The sequence below is a fragment of the Lynx canadensis genome, chromosome C2, assembly GCF_007474595.2.
Source record: "Lynx canadensis isolate LIC74 chromosome C2, mLynCan4.pri.v2, whole genome shotgun sequence".
NCBI classification, from domain to species: Eukaryota; Metazoa; Chordata; class Mammalia; order Carnivora; family Felidae; genus Lynx; species Lynx canadensis.
Window position 1 is genome coordinate 63274791 of NC_044311.2, and position 22217 is coordinate 63297007.

Genomic DNA, 22217 nt, shown 5'->3' on the forward strand with positions numbered 1-22217 from the left:
AGATTTGTCCTAGGAATGCAAAGTTGGCCTATGTCCGAAAATCAGTTAATGTAACATATGATATCAATAGAATAAAGGATAAAAAACATGATTATATTATCTTGATAGAAAAAGGCATAAACAAACCCCAACACTCTTTTTTTTTTAAGATTTTATTTTTAAGCAATCTCTACACCCAGCTTGGGGGTTGAAATTACAACATGAGATCCAGAGCCGAATGCTCCAGGACTGAGCTGTCCAGGCACCCCCCGATAGGAATTTTTATTAAGAGTTTATAATCCAAGTTTGTAGCAGTTGAAGGACATCATGCCAGACTAAGTGTCACACCTAACTCTGATGAGTTAATCCTCCAACCCTATTTTATCATAGTAAAGAAAGGTATTACCTTGATTATTCCAACCTTTTCAGCATGTATTGGTACTGGGACTTATGCAGGAGCTGGATTCATGCTACCTGTAATTGCAATATGTGACAGAGCCAAGATCAGTGGAAGATCAGAGACTAGGCTACAAGGACGGGTTCTTTATATTGTAAACTTCGGTGAGCCAGTGTTTATAGAAAATAAATGCCGGTGGATGGATTGGATAATTATTGTGAACCTGTTCCATGCAATGGCAATATACAAGGGATATTGGGGGCTGCAAAGGAAGAAACGTCGGTCTTCCATCATACCTTCTAGATGAGTTGCCTCCTTTATTACGTTCATTATTACATTTGTTACATATGTTATTAAATTCTTTCCATAAAAGAGCCTGTGCTGAGCCTGTAACCAATGTTCCCCAAAAAGGCACTGTATGATTGAGATGATATATGTAATTGAAGGGAAAATTCATCAGAGAACGAAGTGTAGATCGTGACGATGCCCAATCATTTCCAGTGACCTCAGATAACCAAGCTCGATTCAGGGTTTCCAAGCCGAATACTCCCGATGGCGTACAAGCTGGTGACACAGTCGGCTAAAAGGGGAGGATGGTTTCCTACACAGAGATCCCCCAGTCCCAGAATCCCACCGGGACTCCAAGTCCCAGAAACCCGCAGGGCAAATCTACCCCAGTCCCTAGTCGGCTGACCGCGGACGCGACCAAGTTAGGAAACCGGGGTGAGATGCCGTAGTCTTTGTCACCTACTCTTTTTCCTGTGGGAATAGGGCTTTTTTACGGAGAACTTTGGCATTTCCTCAGTCACAGCTTCCACGAAAGGCCCCCTCCCGGCCTATCTGATGTGATAGGCAGCGTCTCCCATCCTCTCTCTCCCTTTTCCTAGCCCCTGTAAGAATGGTTCAGCCGGGCGTTGAGGCTCCTTGAGTTGGATCGGTGGTTGCGCCCGCCCTCCCCCGGAATGTGGGCCTTTGGAGCAAGCGAGGTGGGAGGGACCCAAGCGGGGAGGCGTGCTGGGCCCGGGCGGCGGGAGGAGCCGCGCGGTTCCGGCTGCCCCGGCACGGCGACCCTTGGGTCCGCGCCGCGGGCGGAGTGGACAGGTAGGCAAGCGGCAGCCGCAGCTCTGGGTGAAGCTCGGGTAGCAGAGTGCCCCACGGCACCCGGCGCGCACCCCGCACCCTTGGCCTCCGGCGTTCAGGCGGGGGAGTAAGGAGATGCCGACCCAGAGGGACAGCAGTACCATGGCTCACCCGATCGCAGGCGGCGGCAGCGGAGATCATTCTCACCAGGTCCGGGTTAAAGCCTACTATCGCGGGTGAGGTCTCCCAGAGTAGGCGTGGAGTGGGAGGGGAGAGGAAAGGCCCGCTCGACTTGGACTGGAGGAGGGGAGGGTGAGGGGCTGGAGATGTTGTGGGCGGATTGGTCTGGGCGGGCGACTCTGGGGACTCGGGGTGGGTGACCAAGTGATCCGGGGAGGAGCAAGGGGCGCTAGGTTGGGGCACCCCACGGTGTGTTGCAGGGCGCCCGGGAGTCGCGCGGGCTGTTGGTCCAGATTAGGGTCCCAGGGAGGAGCCTTGGAATAGAGTAGGTCCACCTGGTGGGTTCGAGAGAGACTCGCCTGCTAAGAGATTTACAAGGACTTTACGTCATTAAGTCTGAATGTGTTCGGGGCTGAGAGTTGATTCCGAGTGATGCCTCAGTTAACTGAGTTTGCTATAGGTTTAGAAGACAGGACTACTTTAGTTTGCTGGCCCTTTTGGTTGTCAGAAGGCCTAAAGGCTCTGGTTCTCAAAGTCAGGTTTACCTTCATCGTCTTAAGTTCAAGAAGTGTATCTGGATGCCTGTGTATTAGACATAGGAATTATTATTGAAGAGTAAAGGTGATGGCTTTTCAGGGATGTGCATTAGGTACGTATGTCCTTTGAGATTAGGTTATGTATGTGTAAATTAAAAATTTGTGAACGCTTCTTTGTCAGTGTTTCTTCAAGGACCATTTGATAGGGTGAGATACTGCAGAGAAGAGGAGGAACCGAATTTTAAAGTCTATGATTTTTAGTCGTATTTTTACGTAAGTTCTAACTCCGGTTCTTACCAGAAATAATCCAGTCCTAATATCGTTGTATTAAATCATATTCTATAATCAGTGCCCTGAAGTATTCCCCTTCCCTTGAATTAAGTCGTGGTTTGGAATTTGAGAGAATTCTATTTAGGAGCATTGGAAAGGTGAAATGTTAGTGTGGGCATGAAGATTTGAAACTAAGGGTTAACAAACCTGATGGCTTGGGCCTGTCTTACTGCTTGTTCAAGTAGAAGTAAATTGCTTTAAAAAAACCTCAAGCACTAGGAGGTTAAAACTGCAATGCATACTTTTACATTCCAGAGAGGATCAGTGAAGATAGCAAACTTTCAAAATGCCTCTCTTGTTTTGATTTCAAAGGAAATAGAAGCCCTAAAACGTCTTATTGATTTGATATAACAACTTACTGGTTTGCCTGCTGCCATGCAGCCTCTGACCTCTTGTTAGCTTGACTGTCTTCACCGGTAGTTTACAAGAATTATTTAGGAAGGTATCAGTGTTTTTGCTTTTAAATTGATCACAGAGGTCTTCATTTTAAAACAATACCAAGAAGTGTGTGTATGTTTTTTAAAAAGTTTGTAGTGGTCATGAGAGCTGTTTTGACTTGAGTATGGTCAGCTATGAACTTTGCACTGTAGGGGAGAAAAGCTTTGCTTCCTTTACCTTACCTTTAATTTGATAGATGAGATAGTTCACTTTCCATGTTATAATGTCGACGGACAGCCCATGAGTTGTTAGGTACAGAGAATAAAATATGTGGTATGTGTTTCTTTTTTTAAAGGTGTCTGATTATTGACAGTTAAAAAAGTTAAAAATCAGCATACTCACATGGTGGGAATGTGCACACTTTGTAGATGAATAAATTAAGTTCCATCCCATCCTTCCAACTTTCAGAGGTATACTGTTGACAGTTTATTTCTGTTCTACTGGAGGTTGTCTTTATTACTTTAAAAGTTATACTTCTATTTCGTGATTCAACTTTAGATAGACCTATTGATTCCTTTCTCTGAAGGATAAGACATTGGGTGAATATTACCTTTTGCTTGCCCTTCTCCTGATTGGTACTTCTCAATTTTTAATTGTTAAACTATTATTTTTTAGTTTTCTGGTTTACCTTTATGACTCTGACAATACAAAATTCTTGTCTTATTAAATTTAGATAGTTCCCAATGATTCCAACTATGCAGAGAAGAAATTAGTGCTTCTTCCTTTTTTTATTGGTTTGACAAATCTAAATAGGCCTAGTTAGTAAATTAAAATCATTGTAAACTCCTTTGGAAAGAAATCAAAGTCTGCTGTATTTTAGGAATCTAAGTGTCATTTTTTCTTGGCTTATTGCTACAACTGTTTTTATAAAAGAGAGTAAGGACATATAACCCTTTTAGTGCCTAAAATTTTCCCAAGACATTCAAGTTAACGTTTTGTTTTTTTTTTTTTTTTAACCTATGAATTTTTGCTAAGGAATGAAAGAAAAGCCCTTGCCCATTAGTGCTTCTTATTCACTGAACGCTTTCTACATAGTGCCTTCATTTCAAGCCTTATTTAAAGACAACATCGGCATTCTCTAAATTGTACCAATTTCTGTCCCCTGAAATTAAATCTGTTAAGATTATATGTTTATTAACAATAGTCTAAACTGGTGGTTATGATATTACATAGTCAGCTGCTCATTACTACAGATGAACTAAAATGAGTCACCAGTGAGGATAGCTAATAAACAAGTTGGCTAACTAGAACACCTACCTGCTTTTTAAGTAGAAACCCTTCCTTTATATCAAGAAATGTAAGGACAATCTGCATTTGAAAACGTTTCTTTTCCTTCAGATCTTGTGAAAGGCCATTATCAGAAAGCTTTCTCCTTATCCCTTCTAACAGTATTTCTTTCCAGTGAATGTTGAATTTGGAATAGCCAGAATTTTTTAGTGAATACATTGCCTTCTTTCAGAGATGTGTGTGGTGTTGTCATTCAGTTAAATTTGTTCTTAGTGCAAATCTGATGTCTCCCGAGATATAACAGACATTTAATTGGATTTTTTCTAGCTTTTAAGCAGGAGATTAATAGCATTAAGACACTGATTATATTGGAGACCACCTAAGAGTGGCTCTGTGATGGCCCGTACACCCTTTTTTCCTTGACACGGGAGCTTGTCAGTGAGTAGCTTTCCTTCAATCATTAGCTAGTAGTGTTAGGAGGAAGAGAAACAGGTTTTGTTGGTTAGTGATAGATTGCTATTTTATGGGCTTATCCTTATATTAAGTTACTTGATATTATGGGATAGAGTTTAACAAGGAAATGTCTGGAGTCCTCATTTCTTTACATCACAAATGTGTGGGAAATTTTGTAAAAAGGTTGTAAAATGCTTTTTAAACCACTGCCATTGAACAGTTACAATAATCTAGAGGATTCTTTCTGTGAACATCTGCAAATAGAAAGAGATTAACTACTTGTATATTTGGAATGTATAGCTGGTTCAGTGAAGAAGTATGCAGGATTTTTCTGTGAACAAGTCTTGGCAAGACTTGTTTTTAAAAGTATTGCAAAATAATTTTAGCAATATAAAGTATATCACTATAATGTTCTAAGGAAATACAAATAGTCTCTTGAGTTGGAAGTTGGGGGAATGTTAGTTACCGGTCCTGGAGCTTCTGGCCTGGCACCGAACCACAGGACAACTGATCCATAGTTTTATCAGAGAAAGAGAAAGGACTTGGTGGCCTGGTGCCAGAAACCAAAACAGCCCTCTCAGAAATTTGAATCAGGTAACAAAGAGATAAATTGCTTGTTAGCAGTGAACACTGGAACTGAAGAGTGAAGGGAGAGGTTCGGGAGGCCAAGACTGACCATGTACAAATGGCAGGTCTGAGAAAGCAGAAGCGAAGGAAGCAGTTCCCTGTAGAAAAATTCTTCCTGGAGGTCCGTGAAAGCTTTCTAATACAACTCCCAACCCTCTTGTTAAGGTAATTTGAGTGTTTGTTGTTTTATGGTTGCAATGAGCATCATTAAAACCTGAATTTTTAAAATTCCATTCTTGCTTAGGATTTCACGTATTACCTAAAGTGTATTTAAAGTCACTTTAATAAATATTGTTAGACACCTACTGCCTACTGTAAGGCAGGCATGTGGTACTAGGGTGGGCACAGAGGATGTAAAGGTGGATAATACACGGCTCTGCCCTTGAAGGACCGTGAGACTTATAGGAGGAAAGATCTAGAAGAGCTAATAAAGGAGTGTGTATGTGTTTATGTGTAAGGTATTTGCAGGGTTGGATATTGGGGAGGTGTTTGGGGTAAGAAAGGTAAACCTTCCTAGAGGATGAGCTGTTTGAGGCTTTTATTTTTATTTTTTTTTATTTTTATTTTTTAATTTTTTTTAACGTTTATTTATTTTTGAGACAGAGAGAGACACAGCATGAACGGGGGAGGGGCAGAGAGAGAGGGAGACACAGAATCGGAAGCAGGCTCCAGGCTCTGAGCCATCAGCCCAGAGCCTGACGCGGGGCTCGAACTCGCGGACCGCGAGATCGTGACCTGAGCTGAAGTCGGACGCTTAACCGACTGAGCCACCCAGGCGTCCCTGTTTGAGGCTTTTAAAGGATAAATAGGTTTGTCTAGTGGATGAAGATGTTGGGGAAGGGGGCATTCCAGGCATTGCACAACTGTGTGATATATTTGGGGAATTCAGATCAGTTTAGTTGTTAGTGCCATAGTCCTTCCTTATTAGGACATGAAGTGTGAAGCTGGCACTGATAAGAAGTGAGGCTAAGAAGAAGACTCACAGGCGCTACTCATGAAATTCTTGAATATCATACTTTGGCTTCGGACTTTTTCTCATTGGCGAGGGTTTTAAGTCAGAGAGATATACATACTGAGATTCTCATTTTAGAAAAGTCAGATTTGGAACCAGTATGGACTATGAATTAGCAATGGATGAAGACTGATTTGGAGGCTTTGGAAGTAGTCCTGGTGACAGATTCAGAGGAGGAGAAGAGGATCTGGATTGAATGGCAATTTTAGGGGGTAGAATCCATATGAATTACAGATCAATTGCCTGTGGGGAAGAGAGAGGGAATCTGACAACTCTTAGGTTTCTTATTTGAGAGAGACTAGGGAATATAGAAGGAAGAGATTAGTGAGAGGAGGTAACTCATTTCCTGGAACAAGTAACCGAATTTTTAGTTCATCATGCTTTGGGGACATCCAGGTGGAAATGGCCAGCATTAACTGAACAGTCATTTATTGTGTGCCTGCTGTGTGTCCTAAGCCCTGTACGTGACAGCTAACCTACATAGGAATGTAGCTGAGAATGATGATTGAAACAAAAATGCCACCAGTTACCAAATGCAGATGACAAAGACAAGGCACTAAAACTAAATTTTAAAGATACAGACGTACCTAAAATGGAAAGTTTCCCTTGTAGCTTCTCACCCCCACTTCCTAATGGTAGCCATTGTTAACAGTTTGGGATATTCTACATTATATTAATATATCTATAGGTATAGATATGGATACACACATACCCTTTTATTTTTCAAGTAAACAGGTTCATATTTCTACACACATTTCTGCAACTTGATTTTTTTCATTCATGATCATCTTTCCATGTTAGGATAGACAGGGATAAATACATATGTAGAGAGTGATCCACTTACTTTTTATAATTGATGTATAGTGTTTTATAGTATTGGTACACCATAATTTAATCTTTTTTTTTTGTTTGTTTAACGTTTATTCATTTTTGAGAGACAGAGAGAGAGCATGAGTGGGGAAGGGGCAGAGAGAGGGAGACACAGAATCCGAAGCAGGCTCCAGGCTGTGAGCTGTCAACACAGAGCCCAGTGCGGGGCTCGAACTCACGAATTGCAAGAACATGACCCAAGCTGAAGTCGGACGCTCAGCCAACTGAGCCACCCAGGTGCCCCCATAATTTAATCTTTTTTCCTGATTGATAAGCACAAAAAGTTGCTTTCATTAAATCACTATTTCAAATTATGCTAAGGTGGACATCCTCATATTTAATATATATTTTTGCAAACATGGTCCAAAATTTGCCTGTTTTAAAACTTGACCCTGTCCTCCAAACACTTATCAATTTACATTCCCAACAACAGCTTACAATGAAGTGTTTTCCTTTTGTTCCCATTGCACATTACTGGTCTTTAAAAATTTTCCCAATAGAATAGGCAACAAATGTTAACTTTTTTTTACGACTATCTTTTTATACATTACTGATCATTTTTATTTCCTCTGTGGGTTGTTTATTCATATCTTTTGCCCAGTTGTCCTCCTGGATTCTTTCTCTTTTTTTCATACATTTATTTGAAGGGACATTGGCATGTTGTCTGTTACAAAAGGTGCCAGCATTTCTCTAACCTGTTGCTTGTCTGGAGTTTTTCATTTTTATTTAATCAAATCTGTCTTTTTAAAAGTTTCTTTATGGCTTCTGGGTTCTCTTAGGTAAATGTACTTCTCATTTAAAAATACTCTATTTTTATGTCTGTTATGCAGCTTTTCAAGTGGTTATCAATAAATCTGATATTTGGGGGTTTTACTTATTTGTGGTGTATTGATAGAACTTAATTTCTTAAAAAATGTATTCTAATACTGCTATTGAATACGTTCTTTCGCCACTGATTTGAAGGACAACTTTTTTCTATACTAAATTTCTCAGATGAACATAAGTACTTTCTATTCTGTTTCATTGATTTTTGAGGAGGAATGTGTTTTTGCATTGGTTTAATTATTGTGGTTAGTTTCGATATATGTTATGGAAAGGTCATTTCATTAATTTTCTATTTCCAGATTTTCTTGGCTATTCTTACACATTTATTTTGTCCTCCAGATCAGTTTTTGAAGGTTTTTGTAGGTTTCAAAAAAAAAATCTTATTATTTTGATTTGGAATTGCATTGAGTTTACAAGTTAATGTGAGAACTGATAGTTTTATAATACTGAGCTTGGCCTTGTAAGTATGTGGCATAATACCTATTTATTGATTTTTTTTTCATATTTTTCAGTAAGGTGCCTGTCCCTTAGATCTTGCACATTTCCCATTAAATTTATTCTTAAATGCTTTATAATTTTGTTGCTTTTGTGAATGGGACTTTTATTCTCATAGCCTTATTTTATACCATCTATTTTTGAATATTTAAGTGGAACTGGTCACCTTATTCTAATAATTTCTTAGTTAACTGTCTTAAAATTTCTAGCTAGATAATATCATCTGCAAATAACAGTTGTGCCTCTTGTTTACTATATATCTCACTTCTTTTTCTCGTTTTTTTTTTTTAAGTTTATTCTTGGAAGAGAGCGAGCATGCGCACGAGCAAGAAAGGGGTAGAGAGAGAATCCTAGGCAGGCTCCATGCTCAGTGCAGAGCCCCACGTGGGGCCCGATCTCACAACCGACTGAGAGATCATGACCTGAGCTGAGATCAAGAGTCAGATGCTTAATCGACTCAGCCACCCAGGCGCCCCCTTTTCTTATCTTAACCATTGCCTGGGTTTTCCAGTGTTGAATTTTAACAGTGAACTTTTATCTTAAAACATTATCAATAATTAGAAAAATTTCACAGATTATCTTCAAAGATACCCAGTCTCCTTTCATCTCTTTGATGTATGCTAAAGAGCATAGAAACTAACTTTGAGAATGTACCCAGTTGTGCCAAGAACTGTGGTAAGTGTTTTGCCCTTATTTGTATTCATGACAATATTCAGAGGCGGGTATCATTATCTGCATCATATCGATGGTAACGCTGAGGCTTAGTAAGCCACCATACAAAGCTGAGTCTTACCCTTCAGAAAAATTTCTCTTTCTCCTTTTACTATATTGATGAGGCTTTTAAAAATCACTTTTTTGCTTTATTGTCAAATTCATATCTCACAGTTCTTTTTGAGCCAATTTTCTGTCTTCTTGATCATTAAAAAATAGAACTTGCTTTATGCCTGTCAATGAATAACAATTACTTTGAGGAATGATACTGTGATTTATATGAAGTCTCTTTCCCCAGAACCTTCAGCCTAGTGATTTTACCATCCATGGATAATTCTGCCTAAATCTCTTATATCAGTGTTTACAAATAAAACTTTTTTCTGTTTATACTACATTTAATTTTGGAGAAAAGCTTATTTTGAGATAGCAGAAGGATTGAACTGGTGGTTCTTTTTTCAGGTTTATTTTTAAGAGCAATTAGTCCTAAGGAAAAACTTTAGATTCTATATTTTAGAACATAGGAACATAATGAATGCTTAAAGCAGTTTGTCTTCTGAGGCCCAGTAGCAAAATTAAAACTGCCTTTTTTTTTTTTCTTTTTAAAAAATTTCAGCTAAAACTATATCTAAATTTTCCATTTTGGGAATCTTGTGGTGAAGCAGAATATATTCTGTTAAAGACCAGTGGTAAGATAATGTATGCTAACACTGAAGTTAAAACCAGAGAAAAAAAATCTTTCATGCATAATTTGTTTTATACCTTTAGAATGTAATATCTTTATTTTGCAGCTCATTTTTAGCTTCAGTGCTATAATAAGAATCTGGTGTTTGGAGGGTATGAACATGGTGCTTTCTCAATTACTTAGAGAAGTGTTTACATAAAACTCCCTTAAATGTTTTAGTTCCTGGAACTTAAGGAGTGGTCATTGATAAAGCATAACTCCTTCCCCGAGTCTCCTTAGGATGTTTGTACTTATGTTTTTTAATGATTATACAGGTGTTTTAAAAAATATTTGTATGTTCTGATAAATGTTTTTTAGTTCTTGAAAAATAAGATTTCTTAAAAATCCGTATTGTATACAGACATGCTTATGTATGTGTTAATTGTAACTGCATGTGGACCTTAATAAGAAAGTCATATTTTGATGATGCCAGATATTAATTTTTTTTCCCTTGCATTCAAAAAAGATGTCATCCTTGTACTTTGCCAGAGAACTTCTATGGAAACCTTTCCTTCTCTTCTGACTTAATTCTAAAATATAATCTCCCAATCCTTATATCCCTTATACTAGTAAACTGGAAGGTATTTTGAAAGAAAAACTGTTGTAAGGTAAGGATGTTAGAAGAAGGAACTATTTTATATTTTTTAAATAAAATGTTAAAATATTTGAAACAATTTTATTTATAAAAAGTCATTTTATTTATTTTTTTTTTTTTTAAAAATTTTTTTTTCCAACGTTTATTTATTTTTGGGACAGAGAGAGACAGAGCATGAACGGGGGAGGGGCAGAGAGAGAGGGAGACACAGAATCGGAAACAGGCTCCAGGCTCTGAGCCATCAGCCCAGAGCCTGACGCGGGGCTCGAACCCACGGACCGTGAGATCGTGACCTGGTTGAAGTCGGACGCCTAACCGACTGCGCCACCCAGGCGCCCCTATAAAAAGTCATTTTAAATTGTTATACATTTTAGGGGTGTGTTAATGGCTCAGTCAGTTAAGCATCTGACTTTTGGTCTTGACTCAGATCATGATCTCATGGTTTGTGAGCTCAAGCTCCATGTCAGGTTCTGGGCTGACAGCATGGAACCTCCTTGGGATTCTCTTTCTCTTTCTGCCCCTCCCCTGCTTGCTTACAGGTGTTCTCTCTCTCTCTCTCTCTCTCTTAAAATAAATAAACTTCAAAAAATTGTTTCATATTTTATTTTTTTATTAGAAAGCAAATTTTATAATAAAATCATACCTTTATATGGTAGAGAAATTAACAATAATCTATACCATTCAGAAAGGTCTAAGTACAGAGTACATCTTTCCATCTGTAGTCTCTCCTCAATTCCCAGTTCCACCACCTAGAGTTAACTACTTTTAAAATTTTGTTTTGTTTTATTATATCTGTTGATATGAAATAAGAGGAATTTAGTACTAGCCATTTCTCGTGCCTATTTTTAGTTCTTCTAATAGTTATGTGTGTAAGTTAAGTAATGTGCCTTCTTCTGCTTTTGTTTTTAATTGTGGCTAAAAAGAATTAAATTTATCATCTTATACAGTTCAGTAGTGTTAACTATATTCACATTGCCATGCAACCAATCTCCAGAACTTTTTCATTTTGCAAAATTGAAACTGTACCTTTTGAACGATTCCCCATTTCCTTCTCCCTCCAACCTGTGGCAACCACTGCTCCAATTAAGTGGAGTCATACAGTATTTGTCTTTTTGTGACTGGCCCATTTCACTTAGCATAATGTCTTCAAGGTTCATTCATGTGTCAGAATTTTCTTACTTTTAAAGGCTGAGTAATATTCCTTCGTGTTTATATATCACATTTTATTTATTCGTTCCTCTGTCAGTAGACCCTTGGGTTGCTTCCATCATTTGGCTATTGTGAGTAATGCTAGTCTGAACATGGGTGTACAAATATCCGTTGGAGTCCCTACTTTCAGTTCTCTTGGATATATACCTGGAAGTGAAATTACTGGACCATATGGAAATTCTATTTTGAAGTTTTTGAGGAGCCTCCATACTGTTTTCTTTTTTTTTTTTAAGTTTTTTTTTTTTTTTCAACGTTTTTTTTTTATTTATTTTTGGGACAGAGAGAGACAGAGCATGAATGGGGGAGGGGCAGAGAGAGGGAGACACAGAATCAGAAACAGGCTCCAGGCTCTGAGCCATCAGCCCAGAGCCTGACGCGGGGCTCGAACTCACGGACCGCGAGATCGTGACCTGGCTGAAGTCGGACGCTTAACCGACTGCGCCACCCAGGCGCCCCTCCATACTGTTTTCTATAGCTGCTGAACTATTTTACATTCCCACCAACAGTGCACAAGGCTTATTTCTCCACATCCTTGTCAACACTTGATATTCTCTGTTTTTTTGTTTTTGTATTTTTTTTAAAGTAGGCTCCATGACCAACGTGAGGCTCGAATTCACAACCTGAGATCCAGTCAGATGCTCCACCAGCTGAGCCACCCTGGCGCCCCTGGTTTTGTTTTTGTTTTTTTGATAGTAGTTATACTAATGGGTGTGAGGTGATATTTCATTATGGTTTTGATTTGCATCTCCCTGATGATCAGTGATGTTGAACGTCTTTTTTTATTTTTATTTTTTAAAAATTTTTTAACGTTTATTCACTTTTGAGAGACAGGGACAGAGCGCGAGCCAGGGAGGGGCAGAGAGAGGGGGAGACACAGGACCCAAAGCCAGCTCCAGGCCCTGAGCTGTCAGCACAGAGCCCGACATGGGGCTTGAGCCCACAAACTATGAGATCATGACGTGAGCCAAAGTTGAATGCTTAATCAACTGAGCCACCCAGGCACCCTGAACATCTTTTCATAGGCTTGTTAGCCATTTGTATATCCTTTTTGGAGAAATGTCGGTTCAAGTCCTTTGCCCATCTTTTATTTGGAATATTTGTTTTGTTTTGTTTCTTGTTCCCTGCTATTATTTTTAAATTATTGGTTTTAGATAGAGTATTGATTCTCCACTAGGAAAGAAACATTTTGAATTTACACTTTTACTTTCTCTACATCTTGATTTTTCTTAGTAATTTTTATATTATAAAGGTTTATAACATTATTCTTTAACTTACAAATTTTTCTTTAAAGAAATGAATGCTTATGTAAGTGTTAAGCACTTGAAGAGCTAAGTAGTATGATTAGATGCTTAGACAAGGAAAAGTAATCTTGTGTCAATAAAACTTTTCTCTTTTAAAGGTTCCTCATAACTGTGTTGTTTGGGGCTAGTATGTTTTCTCAGTCACTTTTACCCATCTGTTTTCAGTCATCTGCGATTTTTCTTATGCTTTCTGGTCTGCTGCTGGTGACTTTTTTGTTTTCTAAGACTTTGATAATTTGTCATTTCAGTTATCTGTTGTTTCAATGGGCCCTTCAAATGAAAGGATATAGATATGTGTTCCCTCTGCTATAATGCACCAGAAGCCTCTGAGTGTTGCTTTTAGAAAGTTAGATGACTTTTTATCTCTCTAATCAGGCTTTGCTTCTATTTAAAGTATTATGTGAATATATAGCATTTTTTACATTTACTGAACACAAAGGATCCAACATGTGACAACTCCATTCACTCAGCCTAGATTAATTGAATGTCCACTCTGAGCCAGACACGGCTTCAGTTGTTGGTGATATAGCAGTGAGTAAAAACTAAGTGCCTGCTTTCATGGATTTTACATTTAGTCAAGGGAGATAGACTAAAATATGTATAATTTACATATGCTGGCAAAGTATTTTCTCTGAAGAATAAAAAACTTAACTAGTGGGCTCCTGGGTGGCTCAGTCAGTTAAGCCTCCAACTTTGGCTTAGGTCATGATCTCAGGGTTCATGAGTTTGAGCCCCACATCAGGCTCTGTGCTGACAGCTCAGAGCCTGGAGCCTGCTTCCGATTCTGTGTCTCCCTCTCTCTCTCTGCCTGTTACCCACTTGTGCTCTTCTCTCAAAAATAAATAAACATTAAAAACAAAATTTAACCAGCTTCATGTACTAAAGTAGAGTAATTTATTTTATTTAAAAAGTGTTTATTTATTTAGTGAGCATGAGAGTGGAGGGGGGGCAGGGAAAGAGGACACAGAGAATCCCAAGCAGGCTCCGCCCTATCAGTGCAGAGCCTGATGTGGGGCTCGAACTCATGAACGGGGAGCTCATGACCCAAGCTGAAATCAAGAGTCAGATGCTTAAGTGACTGAGTCACCCAGGCACCCCAGAGTATACTAATTTAATATCCTCATCAGGGATTTCATTTTTCATTAGCCAGTCTTTTAAAAGTGAGATTATGTAACCATTATGTTCTTGTCAAAAAACCATCTAGGAATAGCTGTGCATTGGGTAGATGCTACTGTGGAAAATGGTGTCTCGTGTGCAGGAGATTTACTCAGGTCAACAGCTACGGAAGGGAAGGCAAGGGAAGGAAGTAGGCTTAGGTAGGAGGAAATCAAGATGCCCTAAAGTCTCAGCAGAACCCTCAGTTGACCCTCCCAGGAGTTCTGAAGATGAGTTGATACTTCAGAGCTTTCCTGAGTTGTCTACGACCTTTATACCCCCACATGGAATCAGTCATTCACTGTGGGCTGCTCCAGGAAGTGGGTGTGACCATAGGTGAGATTCAGATCTCTGAAGGAGACTGTCAGCTGGGGATTATTTGCTGGTAACATGTCCAGCAGCTGGTACAATAAATGCTCCATTGCTAATGGGGGATTTTAGGGTGGGATGGGGAGGGGGAAAGTCAGATCATAGCATCCACCACAGGTGTCACTAGGATTTGGTTTGAATTCTTCTATTTTTTAACTGAGAGACTGGCAAATATTCTTTTGTGTTTTGATTTTTAAATCTGTAAAATAGGTTAGTATGTCCAGTTTGACAGTTCTTGTGAAGATTATAAAGTTTATTTATTTTTTTAATTTTTTTTTAACGTTTATTTATTTTTGAGACAGAGAGAGACAGAACATGAACAGGGAAGGGGCAAAGAGAGAGGGAGACACAGAATCTGAAACGGGCTCCAGGCTCTGAGCTGTCAGCACAGAGCCCGACGCGGGGCTCGAACTCACGGACTGTGAGATCATGACCTGAGCCGAAGTTGGACGCTTAACCGACTGAGCCACCCAGGCGCCCCTGATAAAGTTTGTTTAAATACCCAGAGCACACTTAGTTTTCTATAACTATTTATAGGCAAAGGAAATAAACAGTGATATTTCCTTGTCAAAAGTACATTTTCTGGAAGATGGATTTCTCTTAGAAAGTATTTCTTCTACATCCAATTAAGAAATGTTTGAGGGGTGCCTGGGTGGCTCAGTCGGTTAAGCGGCCGACTTCGGCTCAGGTCATGATCTCGTGGTCCGTGAGTTCGAGCCCCGCGTCAGGCTCTGTGCTGACAGCTCAGAGCCTGGAGCCTGTTTCAGATTCTGTGTCTCCCTCTCTCTGACCCTCCCCCGTTCATGCTTTGTCTCTCTCTGTCTCAAAAATAAACGTTAAAAAAAATTAAAAAAAAAAAAAAAGAAATGTTTGAGTCCTTCTTATATTTTTTAAAAAGTATTTTGTAAACTGTTATGTATATATGTTATATACACATATATAATATGCATACATATATACACACAAATTTAAAGAACTGTTGTTATAGGAAAGTGTAGGTCGTAATAAGAGAATTTTTTTACTACTTTCAAAAAAATGCTTTAAGGTTCTTCCAAATTGTAGCTGTCTACTACCATGACAATTGGATTTCTAATTTTTAGATATTAAATTATTTTTTATTAATATTTGTTTATTTACTCTCGAGTTAGTTAATATGCAATGTAGTCTCAGGTCCTTATTATGTTAATAGTACTGTGACTCTATGAAACAGTCTGAGGATTTTTGTCTCCCAGTTGTATACAATTTAGTTGAGGATGTGTTATCAGTGTATGAGTTAAATAACAAAAGATGAAACATAAGATACATGTTGGATAGGTTTAAAAGTATGGACCATTGGGCTTATGTGGTTAAAAACTGTTTAATGGAAGTTGATGTTGAAGTGCCTATTAGAGAATTGATCCTCACCTCCCTCTATAAACTGGGAGGGCCTTGAACCTCCCTCTAAATACTGGGCCAAGTATTAAAACTTGGATCATCAAGGTCTTATGTGTGGGAGTTACGAGTAAACCAGATGAGTGCAGTAGAGTATTTGTATTGGGAATGGTGGGTTCAAGTTGAGAATGGGAATTAGAACCAGATCATCAAAAGGTAGAATTACAGGTTTAGGAGACCTCTACATAGAGATAGTAGTTAAAACATTGAATATGAATTAAGTTTCAGAGAGAAAGAAAGAATGACAGAAGATGAACGTGAGAGAGAATGTAAAGAGTACCTTGTGATTGAAGACCAAAGGAAACTTAAGCGTTCGTTCAGTATAGCAGACGGAGAGCCAGGGAAGCTTACTGTTATGAAAGCCAAGGCAAGAAGTTCTCAGAGGCAGGGATACAAAGCTGTGAGATGCTTAGAAAGATTATCAAGAAAAGGGCAATCCATTTTGAGGCTCTGCTCTTTGCTTACCTTTGATAGCCCATAAAGACCAGTTTTAAACTTTTTTTTTTTTTTTTTGCGCAGATGACTAACATTTGAAATTCCTTATTTCCTACTCTGTGTTCTGTGATGCAGCTACCCATTTCTGTTCACAGTTCCTTCCTTTCTTGAACAGGTATTTCTTAAGCATCCATTCTGTGCCAGGCACTGTGTTGGTTGCTAGGAATATAATGAACAAAATAAAACCCCTGCTTTCACCAAACTTACATTCTAGCTGGGGTGGATGGTACACTATAAACATTGGTTTACCTGCTCAAGTAGTAGAAGAGGTTGGTCAGAGAGGTAGCCAGGGTCCCGTAGACTCCACTAGGGACTTTGGATTTTACTCTTCATGAGACAGAAAGGCATTTGAAGAGTTTAAAACAGAAAGGACATGAACTACATTAATTTTGTAAAACCGTTAGGACAGAATTTGACACATAGGCATCACTCTATAAATTTTTATTAGAGTCATTCAGTCTGTTTGACTTACATTTGAAAGGTGATTGTGTCTGGCTACTGAGTGGAGGTGTGATCATAGGGAGCCTTCTCCTGGCTCCTTGGAGGAAGTCCCAGGCCTCTGCTCTAAAACAGTTTGTTGCGGTTTTAAATTTTATACTAAATAGCCACTACGTAGATTTATTTGAATACTGTTGCTTATCTAACACTAATACAAACAAATACACATTTATGTCTGTTCCTATGTTCTTTGGGTATCTACCTAAAATATTATTAGTTTTATTTTAAACCCAATTTTGGCAAATGGGAATTCTTTGGGAAATGGTGAAAATGAAGTTGTGAGGTCTAAAAATCATGCCACACGAAGAATGGGTGATGGTCTCATGGGTGGTTAATTTGTGGAAGTGAGGGCTGGGGAAGAGGACTTGGCAGATCTTGGTCAAATTATTGAAGAGCTGTTTCTTAGATGAAGGGTGGACTTTTGGGGGAGGGGAGATCTGCAACCTGTGATTGGAAAAGATTTCAGTTAAATATAAGGCAGAAGTTCATCAATAATAGAGCTGTTCATCTGTGGAGTGCAGTGCCCCACAAAAGAGTGAGCTTTTTTTTTTTTAATTTTTTTTTTTTCAACGTTTATTTATTTTTGGGACAGAGAGAGACAGAGCATGAGCGGGCGAGGGGCAGAGAGAGAGGGAGACACAGAATCGGAAACAGGCTCCAGGCTCTGAGCCATCAGCCCAGAGCCCGACGCGGGGCTCAAACTCACGGACCGCGAGATCGTGACCTGGCTGAAGTCGGACGCTTAACCGACTGCGCCACCCAGGCGCCCCAAGAGTGAGCTTTTGATAACAAAATTAAAGCCAAAGTGGGACAACCATCAGAGCAGTTAGGGTGGCCTACCTGAATGAGAAGGGAGATTGAATGAAAGTTTCTCACAAATCCACTATTTTTACTTTTTTTTCTACTAAGTTATTTATTTTGAGAGAGAAAAAGCATGAGAGGGGCAGAGAGAGAAGGCAAATCCCAAAGAGAGAAATCCCAAGCAGGCTCCATGCTGTCAGCACAGAGCCCGATGTGGGGCTTGAACTCACAAACCGTGAGATCATGACCTGAGCTGACACCAAGAGTCAGACGCCCAACCAACTGAGCCACCAAGGCGCCCCCACTATTTTTACTTTTAAGCATTATTTAATATGGATTTTTTGTTTTTACTTTATGGAGATAGTTTACCGGAAGCAATGCATGTTGAGGCACTCACAAAATAACTGATGTTCATCTGATTTTCAGGCACTTAGTGTTATGTAGAGTATCATTAGTTTTGGTCATTGTCAAACTTAAGACTCCTTTTTTTTTTTTTTTTTTCAGGGATATCATGATAACACATTTTGAACCTTCAATCTCCTTTGAGGGCCTTTGCAGTGAGGTTCGAGACATGTGTTCTTTTGACAACGAACAGCTTTTCACCATGAAATGGATCGATGAGGAAGGTGAGTGGTAAAGAGAGGGCTGCCTGTGTAAGCATTGATTTAAGATACTATTTTGTCATTTGTTTTCTTTTTTAAAGTTTATTTATTTTGAGAGAGAGAAAGAGAGTATGTGCACACACGCATGAGTTGGGAAGGGTCAGAGAGAGAATCCCAAGCAAGTTCTGCACTGACGACTCAGAGTTCCATCCCACAAACTGTGAGATCATGACCTGAGCCGAAATCAAGAGTCGGATGCTTAATCAACTAAGCCACCCAGGCACCCCTGTCATTTGTTTTTAAAATGTAGTAAAAGTTCAAATTAATTAGGACTATTAGGTATATTAGAAATTTTATGTTATTCTTATTTTGCTTCAAGCACTTAAATAAAAAGAATACCAAAGGGTACAATCTTTGTTTTGTCCTTTTTACTCCAAAATAGAGTGAAATTAATGTGACTTGTTTTCCACCATTAATGTAAACATCTCATCAAATAGTGTTACATTTTGCTTTAATTTTGAAGATGAGTATTGTCTTATATTTTAGAGATTACCTTCAATAATCTGGCAGTATTTTTTTGCTGAGTACTGTAAATACTTCAAAGAAAGTGCTACAGAATAAAAGTGATTGTGATAGCCATGATTTCAGAGGTGGTGGCAGAGACTTGATACCTTAATGACTTGGACTCAGAAAACATCTATTGAACATCTGTGTGCTGAAGATAGAAATTTTCTTTTTTTTTAATTTTTTTAATGTTTATTTCTGAGACAGAGAGAGACAAAGCATGAGTGGGGGAGGGACAGAGAGAGAGGGAGACACAGAATCAGGAGCAGGCTCCAGGCTCTGAGCTGTCAGCACAGATCCCAGTGCAGTGCTCGAACTCCCAAACCGTGAGATCATGACCTGAGCCAAAGTCAGACGCTCAACCGACTGAGCCACCCTGGCGCCTCTAAGATAGAAATTTTCTATATTCACACTCATAGTCTCATAGGGAGATGGACATGTAAATAACAAATGTGATAAGTTGAACATAAACGCATAGGCATCTTGGAATCCAAAAGAACCAACATCTCCATGTCCTTGAAATATTTGTGACGTTTGGACTAAAAATAAAACAGAGTAGAAGTTTTTGAAGTGGAGGAGGTGAGGGGAAAACCACTTTTGATGAAGAATTAGAAAAGAGACGGAGGTGTGAAGAACATGGTATATGTGGAAGAGTGGTAATTCACTAAATTAAAGTGCAAGGTGTAGAGAGGTGTGGACGAGGGCTAGATCCTTGCTCCTTGGTGTGGTCTGCGAATTTTTGGAAAATGGGACTCTCAGGCCCCATCACAGATCCCTGGATCTGAACCTACACTTTAATAGGAACTCCAGGTGAGTGGCATACATATTTTTTTAAGTTTATTTATTAAAAATAAAGTTTATTTATTTATTTTGAGAGAGATCACGCACATGCACGCATGTGCAAGCATGAGTTGGGGAGGGACGGAGAGGGAGAGAGATTCCCATGCAGGCTCCAAGCTCTCAGCACAGAGCCTGACAGCAGGGCTCAATCTCTTGAACCGGGAGATCATGACTTGAGCAGAAATCAAGAGTCAGATGCTTAACTGACTGAGCCACCCATGTGCCCCAAGTTGCATGAATATTAAACTTTGAGAAGCTTAGGATTCAATCCTGGAAGCCTTTGCAAACCACATTAGACTTTATCTTACATGATGGAATGTCATTGAAGTATAGTTTAAAGATACCCTAATTAGGGGCGCTTGGGTGGCTCAGTTGATCGGTCTTCCAACTCTTGATTTTGGCTCAGGTCATGCATGATCTCATTATTTGTGGGATCACCCGCATCTGATTTTTCCGCTGACAGTGTGGAGCCTGCTTGGGATTCTCTCTCTGCCCCTTCCCTGTGCACGCCTTCTCACTCTCTCTCTCTCAAAATAAACATTAAAAAAAAGGAAGACACCTTATATATACTAGTTTTGTATTATGACTTTCTCTTAATTGTAATGTGAATGGAATTTCATTTTAAGGAATGTCATAATATTTAGCTCAATATTTGGGGCATTTCTGTGTTTTCTGATGTGAAAAGCACTGGAAAGATATCCCAACTCCAAGCTATAGATAAACTCAAACGCATTGTCATTTTTTTTTTTTTTTTTCAACGTGTATATATTTTTGGGACAGAGAGAGACAGAGCATGAACAGGGGAGGGGCAGAGAGAGAGGGAGACACAGTATCAGAAACAGGCTCCAGGCTCTGAGCCATCAGCCCAGAGCCCGACACGGGGCTCGAACTCACAGACCGCGAGATCGTGACCTGGCTGAAGTCAGACACTTAACCGACTGCGCCACCCAGGCGCCCCTTAAAGACATTTTTTATTTGATTTTATTTATTTATTTTTAAATGCTTATTTATTTTTGAGAGAGAGCGTGAGAAAAAGAGGGGAAGAGAGAGGGAGACAGAGGATCAGAAGCAGGCTCTGTGCTGACAGCAGAAGGCCTGATGTGGGGCTTGAACTCATGAACTGAGAGGTCGTGACCTGAGCTGAAGTCAGACTGCCTAACCGACTGAGTCACCCAGGTGCCCCAAGACATTTTTTTAAAAAAGGTTTTAAAAAAAATGTTTTTAATGTTTATTTTTTATTTTATTTTATTTTTTTCTTTTCTTTATTTATTTTTTAAAATTTACATCCAAATTAGTTAGCATATAGTGCAACAATGATTTCAGGAGTAGATTCCTTAGTGCCCCTTACCCATTTAGCCCATCCCCCCTCCCACAACCCCTCTAGTAACCCTCAGTTTGTTGTCCGTATTTATGAGTCTCTTCTGTTTTGTCCCCGTCCCTGTTTTTATATTATTTTTGTTTCCCTTCCCTTATGTTCATCTGTTTTGTCTCTTAAAGTCCTCATATGAGTGACGTCGTATGATTTTTGTCTTTCTCTGACTAATTTCACTTAGTATAACACCCTCCAGTTCCATCCACGTAGCTGCAAATGGCAAGATTTCATTCTTTTTGATTGCCAAGTCATACTCCATTGTATATATACACCACATCTTCTTTATCCATTCATCCATCGATGGACATTTGGGCTCTTTCTATACTTCGGCTATTGTTGATAGTGCTGCTGTAAACTTTGGGGTACATGTGTCCTTTCTAAATAGCACACCTGTATCCCTTGGATAAATGCCTGGTAGTGCAATTGCTGGGTCGTAGGGTAGTTCTATTTTTAGTTTTTTGAGGAACCTCCATACTGTTTTCCAGAGTGGCTGCACCAGCTTACATTCCCAGTGTTTATTTTATTTTTGAGAGAGAAAGAGAGAGAGAGACTGTGAACAGGAGAGGGGCAGAGAGAGAGGGAGACACGGAACCCAAAGCAGCCTCCAGGCTCTGATCTGTCAGCACGAGCCCAACGCAGGGCTCGAACTCGTGAACCGCGAGATCATGACCTGAGCTGAAGTTTAATGCTTAAACCACTGGTGCCCCTAAAACAGTTTTATTTATTTAATTGCTGTACTCAGTGTGGGGCTCGAACTCATGACCCCGAGATGAAGAGTCACACATTCCTCAGACTGAGCCAGGTAGGCACCCCTTTAAAGACCTTTTAAAAAGTTTTTCTAAAGTAATTCATGTACTTATGTTGGACAAGGTTTCATTTCAACGTGCATGAAATTACATCATTACCTTTTTTTTTTTTTTTTTTGAGAGAGAGAGAGAGATAGAGAGTGTGTATGGGGGGGGGGGGGGGGGGGGCAGAGGAAGAGAAAGAGAGAATCTTTAGCAGGTTCCATGCCCAGGAAGGAGCCTGATGTGGAGCTCTATGACCATGAGATCATGACCTGAGTGGAAATCAGCCAAGAATTGGGTACTTAACCGACTGAGA

At 39.4% G+C, this 22217-nt stretch overlaps 1 protein-coding gene across 1 annotated transcript in view; it reads left to right on the forward strand.

The window, feature by feature from the left end:
* The first annotated feature begins 1414 nt into the window (after positions 1–1414).
* PRKCI (protein kinase C iota) overlaps positions 1415–22217 on the forward strand; it is a 76843-nt gene continuing 56040 nt past the window's right edge. The window contains exons 1-2 of the mRNA XM_030329960.2: positions 1415–1692; positions 18240–18361. Of these exons, the coding sequence (XP_030185820.1) occupies positions 1592–1692; positions 18240–18361 (223 nt within the window). The 5' untranslated portion in view covers positions 1415–1591. The remainder of the gene's footprint in view (positions 1693–18239; positions 18362–22217) is intronic.